General features: G+C 39.9%; 1 protein-coding gene and 2 long non-coding RNA genes across 7 annotated transcripts in view; 1 reads left to right on the top strand and 2 right to left on the bottom strand.

The window, feature by feature from the left end:
- The window catches only part of LOC111260806 (uncharacterized), a 4409-nt gene extending 381 nt beyond the window's left edge, over positions 1 to 4028 (bottom strand). The window contains exon 1 of the long non-coding RNA XR_002680557.2: positions 26 to 4028. This is a non-coding gene — a long non-coding RNA (uncharacterized LOC111260806). The remainder of the gene's footprint in view (positions 1 to 25) is intronic.
- The window catches only part of Sb (serine proteinase stubble), a 24363-nt gene extending 1789 nt beyond the window's left edge, over positions 1 to 22574 (top strand). Inside the window, exons 1-10 of one of the 4 annotated variants that reach the window (XM_086968465.1) lie at positions 11419 to 11495; positions 12267 to 12556; positions 13571 to 13729; positions 14154 to 14392; positions 14898 to 15137; positions 18125 to 18394; positions 18646 to 18797; positions 19378 to 19684; positions 20002 to 20145; positions 21039 to 22574. In XM_086968465.1, coding sequence (XP_086824591.1) covers positions 12319 to 12556; positions 13571 to 13729; positions 14154 to 14392; positions 14898 to 15137; positions 18125 to 18394; positions 18646 to 18797; positions 19378 to 19684; positions 20002 to 20145; positions 21039 to 21182 — 1893 coding nt within the window. In that variant the 5' untranslated portion in view covers positions 11419 to 11495; positions 12267 to 12318 and the 3' untranslated portion in view covers positions 21183 to 22574. Of the gene's footprint in view, positions 1 to 11418; positions 11574 to 12266; positions 12557 to 12675; positions 12855 to 13570; positions 13730 to 14153; positions 14393 to 14897; positions 15138 to 18124; positions 18395 to 18645; positions 18798 to 19377; positions 19685 to 20001; positions 20146 to 21038 lie in introns of those variants that run through there. The other 3 variants (XM_022833825.2, XM_022833823.2, XM_086968466.1) reach the window with 3 other exon arrangements.
- On the bottom strand, positions 6440 to 18230 carry LOC111260805 (uncharacterized). 2 transcript variants are annotated; one of them, XR_002680555.2, is made up of 5 exons: positions 12008 to 12256; positions 11026 to 11475; positions 9279 to 9367; positions 8195 to 8879; positions 6440 to 7927 (listed from the first exon to the last, which is right to left on the bottom strand). It is a non-coding gene; the product is annotated as an uncharacterized LOC111260805 (long non-coding RNA). The 2 variants fall into 2 exon arrangements; XR_002680556.2 differs by lacking the exons at positions 11026 to 11475; positions 12008 to 12256 and adding an exon at positions 18099 to 18230.
- Positions 22575 to 22580: the final 6 nt, after the last annotated feature.

The raw sequence follows: 22580 nt of genomic DNA, 5'->3' as shown, positions 1-22580 counted from the left end.
CTGCGGTCTTTTTTCTTATACTTACATTGTTACGGAAACCGATAGAAAAACTGTAAAATATTCCTCCAAGCTCGACCATAGCCAGAAGCCGCAAAGAGTCAGCGACCTCTCTGATAGTTTAAGATCTATGAACAAGCCATTATTTCTAATCTGCCCAAAGGGGTGAAAAGACGTAAAGTCTATCAGGTCGATTTTTTCATCTTCATCGAATTGCGTCTGTGCCAGAGTCAACGCATGAGTGCCCCGTCTGCTTCAGTCATAATATTTTGGGTTTTCGCTGCGAGCTGCGAACGCTTATTTCCCTGCATCGGCTATTGATATAACAATTTATTCAGTCAAATCCATATTTATAAGTTCTAACAGTCTTACCGCAACGATCGCGGTTAGGTATCAGCATGGATCCTGTGATCTACCAGATGTAGCACGCTTGGCCGGTGCCTGATTGTGGACCTCTGTCGGCGTCGTCGTGCTGGAAGCTATAGTGGCGGTATAGTTGGGAACGTTTCGCAATGGCCGCTGCAGTAGTCGGTCTTGGGGTCACTCCGGGGTGGATGCGCGAAGTTTTCACTTTTGCACCAACGCACCGACGGTTCCCTACTTCCCGCTGCCTGCTACTATTATCGTCATCAATATTATAGGCTCGTCATTATCATCACCATCATTATGATCATCACCAGCAGCATCATTGTCACCGCGACCATCATCGTCACGTTTACTGCATCGATTTCCTTGGGCTTTCTCTGACATTTTCAAACATACTTGTTTCTTTGGTCGTTTCGGCTGACGTGGGCGCCGATCACATAGGTGCGTTTAGCTACAACAGAAGTAGTGCTGCGCTGTTGTCCTCCCATATTGCTTTTTTGTCAAGTTATTTCGTCTTTCTTTTTTCGTAGTCGTCGGCTCCTTTCCCCTCTCCTCCTCCACCGTCTCTTTTCCGTCGTCGTTATTGGTTTGCTTATGCTTTTCCTCTTTTATTTACCAATTCTTTTTATTGTTGTCGTTACCAACTTCGTGTTGGCCGGTTTCCGCATCCATTGTCTATCTGAGGGAAAGCTGCTACCATTAGCCTCCTGAGGGTTACTGTATACTGAGGAAAGTGTATACACACGCATGCCGAACGCTGCTACCGGTGTGGCTAATATTATTACGCATCTACATACAGTTAGTCGTAGCCCAACAACGTTTCCGCGAGCTCTCGCTTACGGAGGGGGACCCTTGGAGGTGGTTTTGATGCCGATGATAACTGTGGTTAATATCTATAACGAGACACGTCTTTCTATACTTGATTTCTGCTATTCGCGACTGAAGGGCCCGCTTTTTTTCCTAAAACGTTCAACGGCTAAAACAAGCTCGAAGGGCATTTGCAAGATAACACGAGCACTTCCGATGGATTCGGACCTCTATGGCTAGCGTTTCGTTCGTCCATCGTGACAGCACATAGAAATGTGGTCACATAGAAACTATACGTAAAGGTACATTGCAGCTCGCCTCGATCATGGCCATAACAAGGCACAGCTACCGTTTGTGACAACCAATGAACAAGTGCAAGAAACTTTATTGTTTATGGTGACGTACATGGATACAGTCGTGCTCATGCAAGATAATCACAAGGCTGCTTAGGTACAGCGGTGGAACAAAAGTCAACTTGCAATATGCGCAATCTTCAATCATGCGCATATATGGCCACGATATATTGTTGCTCTTTTGTGAAGCCTACCATGCTAGCTTTTGTTGCAATGATGTAATGCTTTATTTACCTCGAAACGTCCTGACCTGATACCTTCATGCATGGCGCACTTTTTCCATCGTAAGGTGCAGCATTTTTCACTTACGTCCTGGTTCCTCTGCGATCTCTTCCCTACTGACCAGACTTATGTGTTACATCGCCACTAGAAGACTTTGACCGACATAGTAGATAGATAGAAGGGCAATCTCTTATCATCTCCGTTCGGGGCTGAATGCTCTATCCGGTCTAGTGCAGGTCCGTGCAGCAAGAATTGGACAAATATGTTGCACTGCGATGCCGTATAATGTCCAACCCGATATCGGTCATCCTTCGTGACAAAAAGCTGTTTCTACTGAAGTGACGACTTCTACTACCTGCGATTTTTAGCTCTTTTCTTGCTTAGCTGTCGCAGCTTTCGCTGCATCGTCGTTGACTCAATGGATTTACGATGAACGATCTAGGAAATTATTCCTGATAACAAATAGATGAATAGTTGACTACTACAACTACGGTTAGTATTGTCGCTTTTACCATTGCCGCCGACGCCGCTGCCGCCGTCGCCTGAATCGGAGAAATTGAGGGGTCCAAACCCAGGCTTTGACGGCATCTGATTGCTTCGGTAGCGATTTCTGCAACAGCAGTGGCTGAGCACTGATTGCTCGTACTGTCGCTGCTGGTGCTTCTGCTGCTGCTGCCATATATTGATCACGTATCATCTGCTTGCTGCTGTTTTTTTTTTTTATCTAAAGAGAAGAAGCGATGGACGTAGAATTGGTCGATCTTTTGGTCGAAAAACCAAACGTCATCATCTCACTTTTTTGCTGGTGGTACGGTGGTATTACTACTGTCGTTGCTACAGATGCAATTCGTTTCGTTGCTGCTACTATTACCGGTATCACTATTACAGCTGATGGCTGGTAGTTTCTCCGGATGGCTGGTGTAGGTAGACAGGCTGATAACGATAGTGGTCTGAATGCAACAAAGATGTCGATCTGTGTTGAAAGAAAGCCGTGCCGACTGCAAGGCTCCACGTCATCTAAGCAAAACAACGGCGATTCCGTATCAGAAAACAATCACAGACCGCGCGCACAGTGCCCATCGTGCCCTTTTTTTGGTACCACCTGTGGTTAAACAACAAGAGCGATGGCAAAAAAATACATCCAAGGGAAACCGAATGTCAGCGTCACTACCGTCGACAGTTTTAAGCGGCCTGGTCATGATCACACCCCTTAGGAGCGCTTCTGAACGACAGAGTGTTTTCTGTTGCCAGTTAACGACGACGAATTGCAAAGAGTGATTTTCTAATCAGATGAAATGGCACGAGGTGAAGCGGCCATCGGTGAAAGGTAGGCCGATTTGGAATACAAAAAAATTAACGCGTACAAACAGAAGTCAAGAGGTCTACAGATATCCCTTAGGAAGTAAGGCACAAAGAGAATGGCACCGATAATGAACGAGTAGCCGTAACATCTTTCTTGTTACCAATGTGTGAAGCACACACGAGAAAGCACAGAGCTAACTTGGCTTGACAAAGCGTTCGTCGTTACTTACAAAACCTTGAAGTACAACATATTTTATAATTTGGCAATGATGAAATCATTTTGCTTATATTTAACTAAATTGAGGGTTAAAAAAGAAGCACCTGTGCAGGACGATGCAGCCAAATTGCATTTGAACGGTTAGAAAGTCTCTGCACTATTCTATAGCTTATTATCAGCTTCGTAGAAACCGTATAAGGCTGGAGGAATGGAGTGGGGTGCAATGTATGGGGCTTGAGGACCAAGCAGTGCAGTGATTCGCAATGCAACTCGGTGTTCTACGATCGCAAGGTACAGAGTACCAGACATATGGTAGGAACAAGAATAAAGATAGTAACTAAAAAGGCTCTGTAATTCCTATGGCTCAAGCCGAACACAGACAGCATCGGTAAATACCCGAAGTAGTGCTATCTTAATTGTGAAATAGTAGTTGAATGTTCCTTGGTTCAACTACTTTTGCTTCTGCTTGTAGACAGCACTAGATGCTTCAGATGAAATGAAAAGGAACTTCACGTTGAGGAGACTCTAAGGGTTTTTTTCCAGTAACGATTAGTATTATCGATATAGCGTACTGTATCGGGCAAAGTCGTGCGGTAACATAATTAAGGTAGGTCCAGACTAGAAAGAAATATACAATAGGAATATATAATAATATAATGTTATCGAGTAGGGAAGGTCTTCGTCACGTTCATTACGAGAACTCGATGTGCACAATTTCCACCATTGCTAAACGGCGTTAAGTATCGCTATATAAATCCAAAACTGATAATAACTTGACGTACTTCTACAATCGACGCTATGTTACGTTAACGTAAGTTCATCGTCGATATCAAAATCTACCATGATTCTCTGTGCTGGCCTATAGTTGGTTGACCCGTTGAAAACAAAGTGCCCTTCAGCATCGTTTCAAGCGTAGTCACGCTATATATTAGGACAAGGCAAGAAGTTGTTGGCAAAGTTACGAATAATTTAAGAAAGAATCGTTCCAGAAACAAAATATACAATATTATCAACAGTAACAGGATTATGGATGCACCCTGATACTCGCTATCTGTATATATATTGTAGCTCAAGAAATCGAAAACCGTTGCAGGGGTCCCCAATGTAAAATAAAACTCCATAAACAATGAACGCCTTGATACCTTATTAACTTTGCGTTAATTTATGAAAGTTTACAAGATGCTTTAATACATGCAGCCATACGAAGACAGAAAAACGTATCTTAAGCCTACAGTCGCAACTTCGTTTTTTATCGAGAAAGATCAAATTAATAATTATATATATTATACTAGCTAGTTTCAATTTTTATTAACCGGTGAGCGTAGATATATTCAAGCAGAGAACGATAATCGACTGCAGATCCATTTTCCGTCAATTTTGAATAATGTCTCGAAATCGGCAACGTAAAACCCTTCTTACGTCTCCTTACCAGTAGGGTGTCACAAGCGTAGCCCAGCAGACGGTAAAACTGAATAACTCCTAAACGCTTCGGGCCAGAATGATAACTTTGAACATGTGTTAGACCTTTTTTTTTGTTTCGACACTCTCGATTCTGTTTTATATGTAATATCTTTTTTCTTTTCAAATTATCGAATGCCTCGTGATCACGCAGACTTGACGCGGGAGAACGAGTGGGCTGAAGCCAACGTTGAGTATTCGTTTGCTAAATTTAGAAAATAATTAAGGCCCAACGATAAGGTCTACCGTTGTTATATAGTAACTGGACTACCTGCCTGCCTTCGATTGCTCTATTGATAGTCTGTGTGTCGCTTAGGCAGCTTGAGATTGTTGGTTGCATTCGTTATTTTATTTTTAGTAAATACTCCATAGTAGCAGATGCGGTTGATGTCCACTGCAGATGGTACAGCTGCTTTAGGGCCGAACTTACTTGCCATAGTCGTCAAATCCATATTTCGTTCCAGAACGTCACTATTTTTTCGCTTGATCCGGCTGACTGTAGACATTGAACTATGTCTTATAGGCCGGCGATATGCTTTATTGATTAAAGTTTCACAGATTGAACTTATTGTCTAAAGTTAGTTGGTGGAAATGCTCTTGTTCTTCGGGTGCCAAAATGTGGTCACTTGCGCGCTGATCTTTATCACCTGTTATTTGTTCTTGAAACCGTACCGTACCGTACCGTACCGTACATCCGTTTACGGCCTTCTTACGAAATGTTATCACCATCATCAGTATTTACCAATAAAATTTCGTCCGTTATTAACGCATAGTTCAAAATTCAGTTTCGAAGTCCGTTGCATTCTCTCGTAACAATACCCCACAAATGTCGGGGACGAATCAGGCCATCGAGTGAAACGTTAGTGGTAAACAGGCAAGACTGCGGCTTTTTCGCAATATTGGTAAAGCCAAACGGAATAGCGATCCTAGTAAGTACCGACGATGACAGTAGTATAACGATATCGCAATAGATATCGCCATTATATGTATATTATAATGATGATGGTGGCAATAGCTAAGGATCAGGTTGACTATTTAGGTCCTACAAGCTGAACAACAAAGCTATATGGGCTTGATTATTGCAAATCGTTTGCTACGCGAGCGCGGTCATGTGGACAGACTAATTCATGAAGCCCCTCGCACTTAACCGTAAGAACACTGGTTTAAGAATCGTCATCGTACTGCCATTTTTCTTCGGTACTTCTTTGGTCTCGCTTCGAAGAGTTTAACTACAACTATGAGCGACTCCAGTTTAGCTGCCACTGCTCGATTTCGGTTTTTCTTAGCGTGAATGAACTATATAATAGTGAAAGTAATCACAGCAGCAACGGCATCCATACATATATATGGCTGCGGCTGTTTATATATATGACATCGTCCTTCCGTGCTTCCGTTCCCACCCGGATTAAGATGCCTCAACAAACACTCATTCAATATGGTGGTACTTGTAATAGTCCCCTGAGTTATTCCTCAGGGTGTGATGTTGCGGTGAATGACTTGAGTGAGCACTTTAAGCAACGCCATTCTTTGACCCGCGACCGAGCTAGATAGAAATCCTTTTTTGGCCAATATGTCACACAAAAATCATATGAAAACTAAGAAAGACGGTAGCAAGGGGATACCAGCATGCCGCGTAACCGTTAAACGACGGAGAATTAAAAAGCACTACACGACGACGCTTTTTGCTGGTATTCGAAGTTTATAAAAGAACAGTGTCTATGGTTGCTCCTCTCGAACAAGATTTATTTTATCGATGTTGTTCAGTGCCAGTTGAAGACGCAGTCAGTTTTGTCACTTTCAATATATGTATATATAAGAAACCCTTACATTTCCGCCAGATTGTGCAATACGACGCACAGATCATATAGTGTAGATAATTAAAATAACAGTTATAGCAAGCGTTCACAGACATTTTGCAGCTGTTTATTGAAGCGTCCTATAGAAGACAGGAGGAATACATGATTCACGCACGATTCGCTTTAAAGAAACGTGACCAGACAGAAATTCCAATACGGTAGTAGATGGAAGAACGCATGAGAGCGTTATATCCGTCATCGAATAATGCACAACCGTAACTGCATGATATAATCAAAAAAATGTCGCATTTGTCTTCTTGCGACGCATACGATTTAATTTTGTTATAATTTTAACATGTGAAGTAGCATGACGTACCCTATAAGGCCTAAGATATGCTTGAAGAGCTACTTACGAAGGAGATCGGCGTGATTTTAGACCGCCCTGTCCCCTAATAATTGTTACTGCTATGAACAAGGCGGTTATAATGCAATAATCATGGAAGATAGCGGCGGGCTTTCGAGAGCTCAATTTGTCAGGGCCTTATTTAGGTGCCATAGATTAATTACCTCGCTGCGATTTACCTGTTTTTTGGATGTACGCATGATAATTCAGTTACAATTGATAACTTGCATGTCGCTATAGTTTTACTATTTCCTTGTTTCAAAGAGCACTTCGCTGATCCGCCAATCGAGAGTTGAATTTGCGACATCGAGCTAATATTAATCAATGTATAAATAAAACGCTTCGTAACTACTCGATCAGCAGACAGGAAACACTGGTCTTCAAAGCGTTATTAAAAAAAAAGTACGTGAAAATAATATATTCAACAAAACAGTCATCTCATTGCATAAACAATGGTTCGATCCATTGCGGAATAGGCAGAAATATCTCAGACTTACCAGAGTTCTCATCAACCCATAATAATATCGCTCAGTTATAGTGCTAAGTCCAACTCCCGTAAAGCAGACGTTCCTTTCTAGCAGAGCAGCTCGATGGTTAGTAGTGAATCATCCTGGCATGTTTCTGTGCTTACTTGTGCAACTCTGCATGAAAGGACAGTTTGAAAAGACTGAACCGTTGATTTAGGTACAGACCTATCAGATTTACCATAACTCTCTCAATAGCTGGGTGCGCCTGTTCGCGTATACTTACATTTTAGGCATCAATCACTCAAGCTCACTGACAACATATACGGGCTGCGTATTGCATGACAGCGCCGTACCTCTTTCTGGTATATAAAAATATTTAATGGCGTATATACTATGTAATGCCGAAAGCTTGCCCTATTAACAACTCAGCATTTGGACAACTCGATGATCCAGGCTGAATTCTGTCGAGTTAACTTCTTACGAAGGCAACCATGGGGATCTGTTGCTGACACTTTCGCTCCGAATCACTTAGTCGCCGCCTGAAATCCGAACGCCACGGGTGAATATTTAGTTGAGAATTAGATTAGGGATTACTGTTAAAAGCTTTGCGCTAGATCGAATTCGAACTAATACACTTCGATGCCTTCAAATTGTTCTTCACATATCCTCACTTATTGTGCAGAAGAATTCAGCTACGGCTTTTTAAACAGGTTTCTTGTATAATTATGTTTAAGAACTCTTCTTTTCGTGCCATTCAATTTACTTCTTAATGTTTATATTGAAAGCTTAAAATCATGGTACGGTACCCTTGTTGTTTTTTTTTGTCATTATTATACGTTCCTATGGCATGGCCAAATTGCACCAGAATGACGTCATCACTTGATCCTTGGGCAGATGTTAGCTTCCGGCATGTTTCTGGCCTGTAGTGGAAAAGTTAGATACAATGTCGACGCTAACCCCGAACCCAAAGCGAAGGCAGGCGATATGGCAGTGATGCTATTACTGCCTCTATTCGCTTTTACAGTGGCTTCTACTGCCGCTGCTATTACCACTGAACCTGGTTCGTTAAGTTTTCATACTATCGTTACTACCGTTAAACACTGCTTCAAGTCCAGCCCCTTCCGTTATTATTAGCGCCACTACAAATATCTTTTTTTTTTTTCGTTTTTGTACGATTATCCGCCTCCCAATGCTAGTAACCTAATACAGTTATATTATAGTCTAACTTCTCGAGCTCTCTCTTTTGGCAGATTAGAGCCCTCACTAGCTTGCAATGTTGTTGTTAGGCTATTGGCTTTTTCGGCGTGAAGTGACAAAGATCTATTTCTTATCCATTCCATTAAACCCATAAAGTGACGATAAGAACGCCTGTTCGATTGCGATGTTCTGTGTGCGCGCCGCAGCAATAACAGGCTCGCCATTATGCTACGGTCAATGGAAATGGCTTCGACCCAAAAGTCCACTCGGGCAAACCAGACAGATGTCCATCAACTGCAAGAAGAGGAAATCGTTGAATCGTAATAGATGTTCATCTAACGAAAAACTTCAACTAACAACTACAATTTCAATTTTTCCGAATTTCCTGTAAAACTTACATTCGCCCATCTCGGTTAATGCGACACCGGCGTCGCAATGTTCAGCGATACTCAATGATTAAATTTGCTAGCATTATTACTATTGGTATTGTGCGGTTAATCATTTTGTCCTATCTGAGTTACTTTCTTTAGCTGCTCGTTGATTGTTCCTCGCTTCGTCCCTTGCCTTCGAAGGCTTCTACTTCTGGCACTCAGAGAAAGGAATTCCGTTCTATTTTCTCTGTTTGTTTCTTATTTTTTTTTGCGCTATTCACCTGATGATATTGAGAAACTTTCAGCGAACAGAGATACCTACTTCGATATTAGTAAGAAGCTGGCTGGAGTGGATTGTTTCCGTCAATTGCAATGGCTGGGACGTGCCGCTCTACTTGCCATTCGAAGACCCTTCAATACAAAAACGAAGCAAAAATGCGCTGATTCACACTTTATATGTAATCGAAAAGATTTACACTAAATTTTTCAGCTTGTATCGAAATCCTAAGAGACAACGACAGGTAAAAAAAAAAAAAAAAAAGGAAGAAAGGCGGTCTACTACTCTCCGATTCCATATGGAGGGTAGCTATGCTACAGTGCCGAGTACGATAGTGCACTAGAGAGAAGATATATTAATCGTTACGTTTCAAATTGGATGATTCGCGAACAACGAATAGGCGTTACTGCGAAAAAAGGAAAGCGCCCACTCCTAAAGCCTCCTAAAACTCGAGTACTATCTATTGCAATTTCAGCGTCAACAGCACTGCGTCTACACCCTCCAAATAAATGCATAATATATGGGTGTATTTAAACTAATTATAGTTAGAATTTTTAAGATGAGAGATTTGTGCTGATTTCCGCTTAAATATGTTTGAGGGATTTTGGACTATATGGGTCAAAATATGTTTATCGCTGTCGTTAAAAACAACTGATATCATGGAAAAGACTATACAGTAAAAATATGCCAAAATACTCGTCGAATACGAACTGGATGAGCCTACTAACATTAATTAATTTTCGAAAACGTATCAAATGAAAACACTACTTATCTCGTTGGTCCACACATTGCCAGACAGATTACATGGGTCACAAATAATTTCGTGTAAAGTTTTTTTTTTTTTTTTTTTTTAACAGAATATGATTATAGCTAGAGCAGCCGATGTTTGTTAATCATAATTTTGTGATTATCATTTTATCTGAACAGTGCGTTGAGCTAAGAGGGTCGTCAGACATCCCTTCGCACACTTTGTTGACCACAACGACATATAGTGCAACGAAGGCGATAGCATGGTACTTCAGTTAAAAAGAGTTGTCCCTCTTTCGTTCCTTCAGTTTCTCTATAAAATTAGCAGTAACTCGAATCGGTTGCATGTGGCCTGTGGGCCAAGGTGGTCATGTGAAGAAACTTGCAACAATGCAACTTAGTTTCAATCTGCCTTTGAAAATATGGCTTTAGGACAAGCGAGACTGTGATGGAAAAATAATCTCTCTTCCTCACTCTATGTATATATATGTATTTATTATAGCATCATTGCTAAAACACTTCTAGCTCATGCATCATTGTCAAGTTACTGCTCGATTTATAATAAAGGTTTATTAATTTATAAATAAAGATTGGTGACAAACGATTTGATAAATATCAGTCAACAGGTCATCGAGAAGCTACTATCCTCACTGTGAACACTAGCGCCTATGGTCGACTGAGCAATCGTCGTTGCTCCATGATCTACATCTAAGTTTCATCGTCTATTCAACGCCCGTTATAGTGAAGTGGCTAGAAACGGTGAGGTGTCGAGCCTAGGCTAGTCTTAGCAAGATTGATTGTAAGCTCCGCATTCTTACTCAAGAACGCATAGTCATCGGTTACACTGGTGCATGTATATATGATTTGTTGATCAGTGGCATCGTTATCAATAGCAACGGCTTTATGTTATACCAGTTCTCTGCAGTTATGAAGAGGAGCCAGCTTTTGAAAGGACTAACTGTCGACAGGTTATGTTATAAACGACAAAATGGCCAAATTCCTTGAGGTAGTTAAAGTCGTTCCTGTTCCACTCACGCTTACTCACGTCTTTCCATCGCCACGTTCGTTTTGCCAGAACTTAGACCTGGGCTACAAATTGTGTCGTTGCAGTTAATGATCCTAAAAACTTTCACAACACGTTGTATGGTATTGCAGAGTCCAGTGGGAGCTGTTGAGCTCACGCATCGTTGAGCTGACATGACGTGATGTAGATGGACGAGAATGTTCAATGGTGACTTGCGTGTGAGTTATGAATGACATCAAGATGAACAGCGAACGCGCTCCAGGGCTGTAACACTATGGTGTGGGCTAATACGCGGGGGAAAACAAGCGAAGCTGTGAAGTCAAAACAACGACAGTCATGCGCCTGCTTCTGTCTGTTACGCGAGTCTTGCAAGACCACATTGGAACTGCCCACTCGATGACGACATAGTTTAGTCGCACTCGGTTGCCTTGGAAACCTGTAGCTTGAAGGGGGCAGTCACTTGTCGCAACACTGAAACAGCGGCTTGAGCAGTTATGTAACAGATCATTTTGATTACTTCGATCGTATTCAACATTATTGGCCCATGCGGAACGTGGCCGAACGTCAATGTAAGGATATCATTGCCGTTCGTCAACCTCTTGCGTTAGAAGCATGTTTCGATAATGTCACGAAAGAATTAATATACTTAATTAACTAAGCCAAACGTTTTGCACTATAATGTAAAAGTGTAAGGTCTTTAAACATTAGAAGAGAAACTTGAGATTGTGTATTTCATGTAATTGTATTACTTTTAAATGATCATAACTATTTAAAAGATTACATAACGATCTTTTGACGGGTTCGGCTGTTCCTCTAATGAGCCGTTTTTATGTTAACGAAAAAAAATAAACAAAAATCACCTTAAAAAATCAATTAAACGAATTCATTGCCAATAGAAATAAGATCCAGACCAGGACCTAATAAGGTAACCTTGCCTCCTAAGGTGATGTTTATTTATCTTACTTTTTGATTCAACGAAAGCTATAATGGAAATGTAGTTAACCTTTCAGGGTTGCGTGACTTTCGGGCCTCTATCAGTACCGCTGCATTCGCTCTTAAGCTCTCTTTTTTCTTAGGACTTTTTTTTAAAGTCCTAAAAAAACACAAAAATTATTTTAGCAATGACGTTAAATTGTTTGTGTAGGCATGACGCATATGTTCTTGAAATATGAAGCCTAAAGATGTTATATGTAACACAGTAATGAATTGTTTAAGCCTAATTGCTTTAATCTAATTTCAACTTATTTATGTTTTTTTTACAGCGACGGGCCATAGAAAGGCATGATGCAGCAGTAAACGGTTAGGGCCTCGAGGATGGCCCGCGAGGGGGGGTCGCGATCAACACTAGAAATGCGAATGCCCTCATCAAGATGGCGCTACCACAAAAGTCTAGTTAGTGTGTCGTTTTACAATGGCAGAACGCCCACACTACGTGCGCCGAATCAATGCAAAAATCGGAGACGGCGGAGGGGGACTATGAAATCCACGATACCCGATCTTTACATGAGCTTGATTCTAGTCGTAGTCGTTCTTTTCGTCCCCATGTCAATAGGTACATATTTGGTTACATCTAGTTAAAAGTTTGCGTTGGCTTTTAGTACATAAGCGTGATGGTATTATCTAACCTTGTATAACCAACTCTATGCGATTTTCTATGCATACAAGCAAAAAGTGGCCTGCTATATTATCGTTTTAATCGTTTTTTTTGTATCTCAAGCAATTTTTCCTAACATTTTAATGCTATAAATACTGCCTACATTGTTCTCAACACAAGTAAATCCGTCGTTAGGACACAGAAATTTCAGCTGCTATCATTTGTCAAATGATTTACTATAGGAAATTTTTTCAAGGTATCTTTTTTTTGTGTTATACTACATTCGAAAATTTGCGACCATCCTTTGCTTTTACTACTACTACTGTCTGGGATCGTTGTATAGTAGGCAAAATTTCATCTTCGTTGTCGTAATAATTTATATTCGCCTTAATCGCTTTAGATAATTTCTAGGAATTAAATAAATGAAAAATTAATTCTATGTCAACATGTCAAAGCATTGTTCTAAAACAGAAAATTACTAAACGAATGCTTGCATAGAAATGAATATAGATTTTTGTACGACTACCGGATTCCCTAATTTATTTTGCCTCTACGATCGAGCTACTGGAGGTTTTAGATATCTTGGCAATTATCCAGAATAAGTATCTTATTTTTAAATTGCGGTGGCCAAATCTTGATTAAAAATTCACACAAATCCGCGGTTTGAGTTGTTCACGACATCGTGAATTGTATATTTAAAAATTTTGAAATTACAGATACCTACAAGATGCCTGCAAAGACATTAACGGTTTTCGGTTTATACGTCAGTGAACAGAAGTGAAAAAATAATTAATTTTGCTTTTTTAGCCCGTTATAAGACGTGGTAATAAGCTAAGGTTCAAGTTTCCTATTGTCAATTGCACTCGCGAATTTGTGTTTACCAGTAACAACCGAGAAACATAGAATGACTTATCCATGCAATGAAACTGTTTCACATGTGAAAAGTCTACAATAATAATGTTTTCTAAACAGGCGCAAAGATGGGAGCAAAAAAGTCATGTTCAAACGCCCAGGGAGAGAAAGGCCGATGTATGTTCGTGTGGGAGTGTATTAAAACTGACGGCAAGCACCTTGGAACCTGCACAGATGGCTTTCTTTATGGGAGTTGTTGTGGCAAGCCAGATCACACAGGTAAGAAAGAGGTCTACAGACATTAGGCGTCGAAGACCACATTATAATTTTCCTCTCCTACTGAGCTCCTCGCTATGGAAGGAGATCGCGGTCCTTGTAAAAAAAAAACCGAAAATATGTATACGGCTTAGCAGTTCAACATTCCCTTCAGTTTACTATCCCATATTTTCTACTTTCAAGCCGAATTTGACGTATTTTTAAGAGAGCAGGTCGAGTCATTATGAGGACAAAGTGTATCAGCGGTTCCGTTTGGCTCCGTGTAGGTCTATAGCAGGTCGTTTTTGGACCCCATTAGCGCATATACATATAAGTCAAGTAATTACGCGTAATAAGCAGACCATAACTCCAACTCTAAGGCGCTCAGCTTTAATTATACTTATACTATGTCTAAACACTGGCTACCGTTGCGTACGCGACTGTGCAGAAGACAGTAAACCATCAACACAGGTTCCGAGTCATGACATAGACGATGAGGAAAACTCATTGGAGTCACCGTTAGCAGAAGCCTCCCAGCCTCAAGTAAACGGTATTGCATCGGCGTTCAGTGGTTTAGCGAGTAGCAGTTCAACAAACGCAACATGGGAGCCCAGGCCATTGCAACAACACATGAAACCCGCCGGTAGTCCAACGCTTCCTACAGTTCTTAGCATAGCCAATCTGCCAGTAAGTATAAGATTACATGAAAATTTCACTTGATCTTGTCTGGGTTTCGGTCCCACTTACCGTGGCTTGTGAAATATCGGGCCTTTTTGCTAATCTAATGGCGATACCCAACAGGATTTATTTATCATTATTTTTTTTATTCTATTTCAGCTGGGCAAAAGATCGATTTGGTATCTGCTGTTAAATTCAGTAATTCGCTTGTAAGCTTTTTGTGGGCTAAAGGATCTGTTATAATTAAGAACGGTGGCAAAAAACAGACCAAATTTATGAGAACCAAACTGGCGCTTTTCAATCGTTCCAATTAATTGGTCCTCTCAATTGACAATATCTAAACATATATCAAAGACCAGAAGTCCTTTGGTGGTTTTATTTTAGTCTATATATATATATATATAAAATCATTATGACACTTGATGCACCGGGTGGCACTTGATTAATTCACACAGACACTGAGCTTTTGTCCCTATTGCCTTTTTCCCTGTCGTTGTGTTCAATACCTCAACAGGTGCAGCATAAGCAGCCGGTGGCTATAGGCGGGCCCTATTTTCAATTCAGTCGTCCACCAACTATGACAACTTTGATGACGCACAGTCTACAGCGATGGCCGCCAACGATACGGCCAACGATTGTCAACTCGTTTTGGTCAATCTTTCGGCCTCGACCTACACTTCTTGTCAAACCTGGCATCACCATGCCAATCATCGCGTTAAAACCTGCCACGACTCCTGTTCGACCTACTATCATTGTACGAAATAGCACCGCCACATAATATAAGGCAGCAATCTAAATTCATCTTTCGAAATACCTATTTGATTTTGCAAATTTACAATCAGAAAACACTACGTTCGTCACTTGACGAACGCGTGCAGAATAGGTAGCGATATTCTCCCCTGGCACCTGTTCAGCGGTGCTAGGAATCGTTGCATAGTACGCACTCTATAGCATCATCTTTATTGTCTTGTGCGCCCTTTTCAAACATCAAGACTATACTCTGTAACATTTTCGACTTAAACAGGTTTTTTCTAGTTCAACGACGTTGACCACTGAGTTTATTGATATGTTTAAGCCTTAAAGTATACAAACAAAGCTTGAGCTATCGAGGTAATAGTTAGACGCAACGGAGCACGGCGAATAGTTAAGCTACGACATCATAGACCTGATTCAAAGATGTATTGGACTTCGGTAGTAGCGTTCTCTCATATTTGTTACTGTTGTTTATATGGCAAAACATGAGCATAAGAGTTAACGTATTATCTTATTTCCGTTTTTGGTAAGGTAACACGCACAAACCAGCAGGATACAAGACTTTTTCAAGTGTCTCAATAGGAGTGCAACTCACTACATCTATGATAGGGAAAAATTGGTCCTTAAATTTAAAATAAATTAAAAAGTGCTGATTTGTATGAACTTCAATATACATTTAAAAATGATATATCGCTTCGAATATGTTTATTACGAAAGAAAACAGCCAACATGTAATGAGTCCTGTGTTCTGTCGCAGCTAACACCCTGCTTATTTTAGCTAACTAAAAATTCAGCCATATAAACTAATAACTATATATATATATATATATATACTATTTGAAAACTGCAAACGGTGTTCTTTCGTATGTAATCTGCTACATCGAGATACCTTGATTGTTTAGCGACCCATGAGAAGCGATATTATTGCAGCGCAATATCTGAATAATAAAAGCTCAACGAGGACCTTGTTTACACTGCAAAAAAAGATCAGCACTTTTAAATAAAAAATGATTCATTTTATAACGAAACCCAGATCCTGCGCTCTTCTTGAGACACGTTATTGTATGTATAAAGGGGATTACTGTGGCTGCCTCTCCGATTTTCACTTAAAAATCGTATTAATTAAATATCGGAAGGTGTTCATTGTGTGGTATAATTTACATGCGCTCAACGTTTGAACGGTTATTTTCAAGCGAAAACTTCAAAGTTGAAAAACTTAAGGGTGTATTTTTCTTAATTTTGTTAGCCTGTGTTGGACAAACTAAACATGGCTAAAGGTCGATCTGAAATTGTCTAGGTTCCCTGTTGGTAGATCGAGTTCAACTCAACTGTTCCATTACCACCCGATAATATCGGAACCGGAATTAGATCGGAGTGAGTGCAGGTCTCAGACAAAGGCTTTCAAATTAATACGAGGCCTTAACTGAGGTTCATATAGAGTGAAGATAGAGTTCATTAAAGAAATCACAGACTGACTTCAAGTCTAATCTCAATGATAGCCTGCAAATCTCAGGTATTTTTATTAGTGATTTTTCATCAATTTTCTGTACTTTTTTCTGTATTCCTATTTAGGGAGACTTACGATATCTTAGTATATTGAGGACATAATGATGAAGAAATAATATCTAAATGTATGTATAAAAAGCAAACCTGAGACAAGATGAACTTCGGAAAAAAATTGGCAACAGTACTAAAATTGAAAAAAATGTGAATTTTTTAAAAATATTTTTAGTCAAATTTGTCGTATAGCGTTTAGTAATATTTTACCGTTTACCTAACTCAGGCTAGGTATAAGATGGCGTCTTCTTGTAACTCGACTTTATACACAAGTTATTTAATTCCAGACTCGTGTAGGTAGCGGTTCTCGGAATTTCGAAGAATGATTCAAATCCACGGTATAGAAAGTACATGCCATTTTTCTATAACACGAGCACGATTTCACCATCTCCCAAGTGTGATCCTTTTATACCTACATTACTTAGCTTTTATTGATTTAACGCATAGCAAAATATTCTTTCACACTTCAAAATACTTGTTGGACTAGCTGAAGAATTGTCCAATCGATGTTAAAGTTGTTGATATCTTCGCTTGAGTCATTCATAAAATTACCTTGAAACTGTTTGAAAGCGTTTCTAGCAGTCCGAACTTCGTTTTTAAGTTTTAAAGTCTTGCGCTTCTACACAGTCCCCCAATCCAAGAAGCATCTTAAGCTTTCTCATTATCAATATGAATAGAGAAAACATATAGTTTAATTTAAAGTCGGGCTACGACTGTGTGGTAAGAGAGCCGTGGTAAAAGGACAAAAGGTCCGAGACAAACAATATCAAGGTAAACAGCATTGTTAGTTTGATGCCATATTAGAAATTGCGTGTCCTGCTTGAACAGGGGAGTGGGTGCACTATGGGAGCCCATAATTGTTACATATTGTCCGATTGGCAGTCAGTAACTTGCACCGCACTGTATTTGGTAAACCTTACAATAAGTCTAAAACAATGCTAATTTTTCTCTAATACTAATGTTCTAAATAGGCAGTCATATTCTGAAATTACTTTTAATACTTGTAATAATGACAAGGTAGAGGTGATTTGACATTAAGAAATGTTAAATCACCTCGAAGACTGATGTTAGATTTCTAAAGTCTTATTAGCTAGCCTGGGCCGTGGGTATGAGAAAAAGAAGAAAAAAAAATATGGACAGTTACATGCTCGACATAGCACGCAATTTGAGGAAGCTAACGTTATTTATAGCTGATGGTTCGAACCATAGTTTATTCAAGTCGTATTTGTACAGGATTTATTCCCTTATATGTTTTAGCTGACCTTTGTTATGTAGCTTCTTAGGCTCAGCAGATTTACCAAATGATTTACAAATGTTCCTTCTGCAAAAACACTAGTATTGACTGGATATCTTAGCTCAACTTCCAACCGTGTGCAAATCTATTGACTTGCTTTGTAGAACTTACTGAAATTTCAATTTGTTGTGCTGCAGGTGAGTTCTCCATTAACTTCGCCCCTAATGCAACCATCAGTAACTTCACCAGCCAGTGTATCCACTATTCAGAGGTCTTCGACGACTACCACAACGACGTCAACGCAGGCAACTACAAAACTTCAGATACCAACTTTGAAACCACAGCCATCGACCAGCAACGGAGGTACTTTGGCAGCAGCGGCGGCGGCGGCAGAATTTGAAAACAATTTCATTGAGACCGGTGGAACCGAATCTTGCGGAGTCCCACCATTAAGGCCACAGAAAAAGGTTACTAAGTGACACTTTTTTAGAGATGTTTTTTCGGCGTGAGCTTTGGCGTCGATCGTAATGACGACTTCTTCGTTTTAAAGTTATTTAGCATAGAATTGAGATAAAGAAACCTTAGGGTTTGCTTTTTGTAGATTTTTGTTTAAGTGATCGCCTTTTCAAAATCGCCAATTAATAACATTTGAAAACAGCAATTAAACAAATAAAATTATGAAGGTAGTGTTTTCGATTACCTTAAAACCTGTTGTTAGGTGGTTGGAGGTAAAACATCATCCTTTGGTCAATGGCCATGGCAGGCCTCGGTGAGAAGAAGCTCCTTCTTCGGTTTCTCTTCCACTCATCGTTGTGGAGGCGCAATCTTAAACAAGAACTGGATAATTACGGCAGCACATTGTGTTGATGAGTGAGTGTTACAGTTTTGCATAGGCCCATCTATATGTTGTATATAGTTATAAAACTATTGTTATTGTTACAAATGATTGTTTGATATCTACAATTAAAACTTGCCGGCTATTTTACGTACTTTAACAATTACTAAGGAAATTTAGCCTAAGTTTACGGCCGTTGCCTTTTACAAAAAAGCGAAGTCAAACAAAAACAACTACAAGTTTGCAGTTACTGCATATATGAAATACTTTTCTCTGCTCTAAGAAGATACCACCAAGTAACTTATGATTTAAAATACAAAGAGTTTTTACAATTAAGGGTGACAAGGAACAAAATTGTGCGCGTCATTTAAATCAGTTGAACGTGTTTACCAGTAATCGAGAAACTGCTTGAGGATATTCGTTTAGGGCTTGTTGTCTCCTTGTGGGTACAGAATTGTCGTATATTCTTTAAGGTAGGAAAGCAGCCTGTCGACTTCAGACAATTGATTGTCTGAGTAGAATAGGTTCTCTTCACGCCCGAACATTCAAGATACCCTTTTTTTTTATGCAAACAACCCTGTTTGTAAACGGGTTTGTTGATACTCTGGGTTTCAGTCTTCTTGTTACACAGGTACGCGTACGGCTCGGCGAGTTCGATTTCTCGTCAACACAAGAACCGTATCCATTCCAGGAACGGGGGATCACTGCTAAATACGTTCACCCACAGTATAATTTTTTCACGTATGAAAACGATCTTGCGCTTCTTAAAATGGATAAGTCACTTCAGTATATGCCGCACGTGGCCGCCATATGCCTCCCTCCTGATACCACCGGAAACCTGGTAGGCCAAAACGCTACGGTGACTGGATGGGGCAGACTTAACGAAGGAGGTGTTCTACCTTCGCTGCTACAAGAGGTTCAGGTTCGTCAATAGAACGCAATGATTCCGCAATGGTACAGCACTTTATACCGGTTATAGCAATGTATAACACAGCCGACGATAGTTCAAAGATGGTGACAATACGCAAGAAACTGTATTTGTACATTTCAATGTGCATCATGAACGTATCTTGTGTGAAAAATTCATTTCAACTTGTGTTATTTACTTATTTATTTATTAACGTACTAGCTATACGACATCGCAATCCTATTTATCGACACGTCACACAAATCCTAATAATTTTTCACATATGTAAATGTGTACATTGTCTAGAATAATGCGATTCATCCTTGTTGCAGGTGCCGATTGTTTCAAACGAAAAGTGTAAGACAATGTTTCAAGCAGCGGGCCGCAACGAATTTATTCCTTCAATATTTATGTGCGCAGGGTATGAAAATGGAGGGAAGGATTCATGTCAGGGTGACTCCGGTGGACCACTCCAGGTAATAAATTCGAGAATGATGGATTGTCTCAGATGATTTAAAACAACATTTTTATAGACTTTGTCATTTTATTTCAACAAACAAACAAGCATGACTAGGTAGTATTTAGGAAATTCATGTTACCGCGCCTTTATTTGTAGAAAAATAAGCTATAAGTCAACAATAGTTGTCGATAAGGTATCATAAAGTCTTCACAAATTTACATAATTTTCTGAGCTTGTGCGCTCTGTCAGAAGCGAGATGAGAGATTTCGGTTAATATCATACGATGGCTTATTTAGCGAATGCTTACTCGGTCGTTCTCGCATGATTGGGTTTTTTATGGAAGTTATACTGCTTGCACGGTTACCGGAACACGCTTAGGTTTTTCCAGTCAACTACTTTTCATTCAAAGTGCGCGCCATGGGCGTTGCACGTGAGCTAGCGCCATTCCAATAATTTTCGGCATTTCTTCGTCTAATTCAGTACTGTATCAGTATTTAACCTTGCTTATTCATCCGTTTCTGACTATTATCTCAAATATCAAAAGCAATTGATCGACAACCCATATTTGAGATACGATCACGATAGTCTACACGATACGTGCGACGTACAGCATAGACTTATCACTCGATTAGAGGTACTCAATGAGTAACGACAAAAAAGCGCCAACCTAAATGCTAAAGTTTGAACTAAATGAAATAAATAGGACGGTTCTGAATAGACAAGTGTCGAATACTACTAGATTATAGTAAATGTCATCTGATTTTTCCACAGGTAATCTAATTGGAAGCCCAACGCTCTAGTTCTTTCTTTGTCTTTACTCTTCTCTAAATTCATTAGGTCACGAATAGTGTGCCTATATATCTGCGCATTGAGAATAATAGTGGGCTTGTTCTTTTTCCGTTCGTTTAGGTTCGAGATACCAGTGGGCGATGGATGTTAGCGGGGATTATCTCATGGGGTATTGGGTGCGCTGAACCGAATTTACCTGGCGTATGCACACGCATCACTAAATTTAAACCTTGGATAGTCTCTACCATAAGGAAGCATAGTTGAGTCCTTCTTATCTACTATAGATACAACACAGATCTCCTTTTGACAAAAGACGCAAAGTACGCCGGTTGACGCAGGTCAAAAAAACTCGATTTGGTGAAAAAGAACAAAAAAGCATCCATGCATTTGCCGTACAATTTATTTACCAACAAAAAACTGCGCGAATCCGAGCTCTGCTTTCATTGCGGGGATACCGAAAGGATGCGTCTACTTCTCCTTCCTCTTGCGAAGGTTTCGAGGAACCATACTGTTAAGCCAGCACTTCTCCCCTGTCCGCATTCGTGCCTTGACAATTTAGACGTATGCACATTAATCCTGCTATACACGTACAAAGCGTGTTCATACCTGCACGTACAGGATGACGAGGGTCACCCTGTTCCGCATCTAACTCGCAGGAAACACGTAGATGAATAGCGTAGTTGAGTTGTAACATTTCTATATTCCTATTATTTAGTGTTATTATTCTATAGCGTTACAATGAATATTGTATTGATTGAAATTGCTCTATTACCGTTAATGTTACTTGTCAAATGCTTATTACATAGTAGCGTATGTACTGTAGAGTTAAGTTATCCTTCTACTGAAGTAATTTGCGTATGTCTTGCTACCTCAACAGATACAAAATGAAAACCCTCTAGCTGCCAAGAGACTTCTGTATGTGTGTGTAAGAAATTAATTACATCGAATAAACCTTAGCTGACACTAGATACAATTCGCGTATAGAAACTGTTTATATGTTGTTTTAGTTCTTCCAAAAGAACGATTATCCACAGGTAGAATAAAAATTCTTAAAATGGGGCGATGCCTTTGACCGAAATATCGTTGAAACACATAAATGACTAGCCTGCATACGATACACGTTAGGGGGTATGCAGCAGGAAGAGCCATCGCCTACATAGGAAAGAAGCTTGTGCAAGGGGTGAAGAGTGATCGATAGCACTGACAGGTATCGCAAAAGCACGGTACTCAAAATTACGTAATTATTAAGCTTCGATGCGTGCACTTGGGCGTCGTCGAAAACTTATATAACAATCGTTAGAATACACCTGCATATTGCAAGTAGGTCGCTTGTACAACGGAAAAGTTCCTTTACTGGACGTCCCAGCGCATGACTGTTTCATAGTACTGTGATTTATATATTGAACAAAACTAGAATTATCTTGAGGTCGAACGACACTCGACATCTGCTGGTAGACAATAGTTACTTTAGACTTAATTATTAATGTTTCCAATAATAAATGAAGATTTTCATACAGTACCGAAGAGCGATTGATGCATAATGAGACTGTCTATGTGACAGCAATCTTCTAACCACTTTTTAAATATCACCAGCTAATCTCGTCGTATTGCGAACACAGTGGACAAGGGTTATTTCTGTTTTTGTGCGGAATCTAATATATA

The sequence above is a fragment of the Varroa jacobsoni genome, unplaced genomic scaffold (assembly GCF_002532875.2).
Source record: "Varroa jacobsoni isolate VJ856 unplaced genomic scaffold, vjacob_1.0 scaffold_479, whole genome shotgun sequence".
Lineage (NCBI taxonomy): Eukaryota > Metazoa > Arthropoda > Arachnida > Mesostigmata > Varroidae > Varroa > Varroa jacobsoni.
Note: the sequence above shows the minus strand (reverse complement) of the source record. Positions and strands in the feature narration are given on the sequence as shown.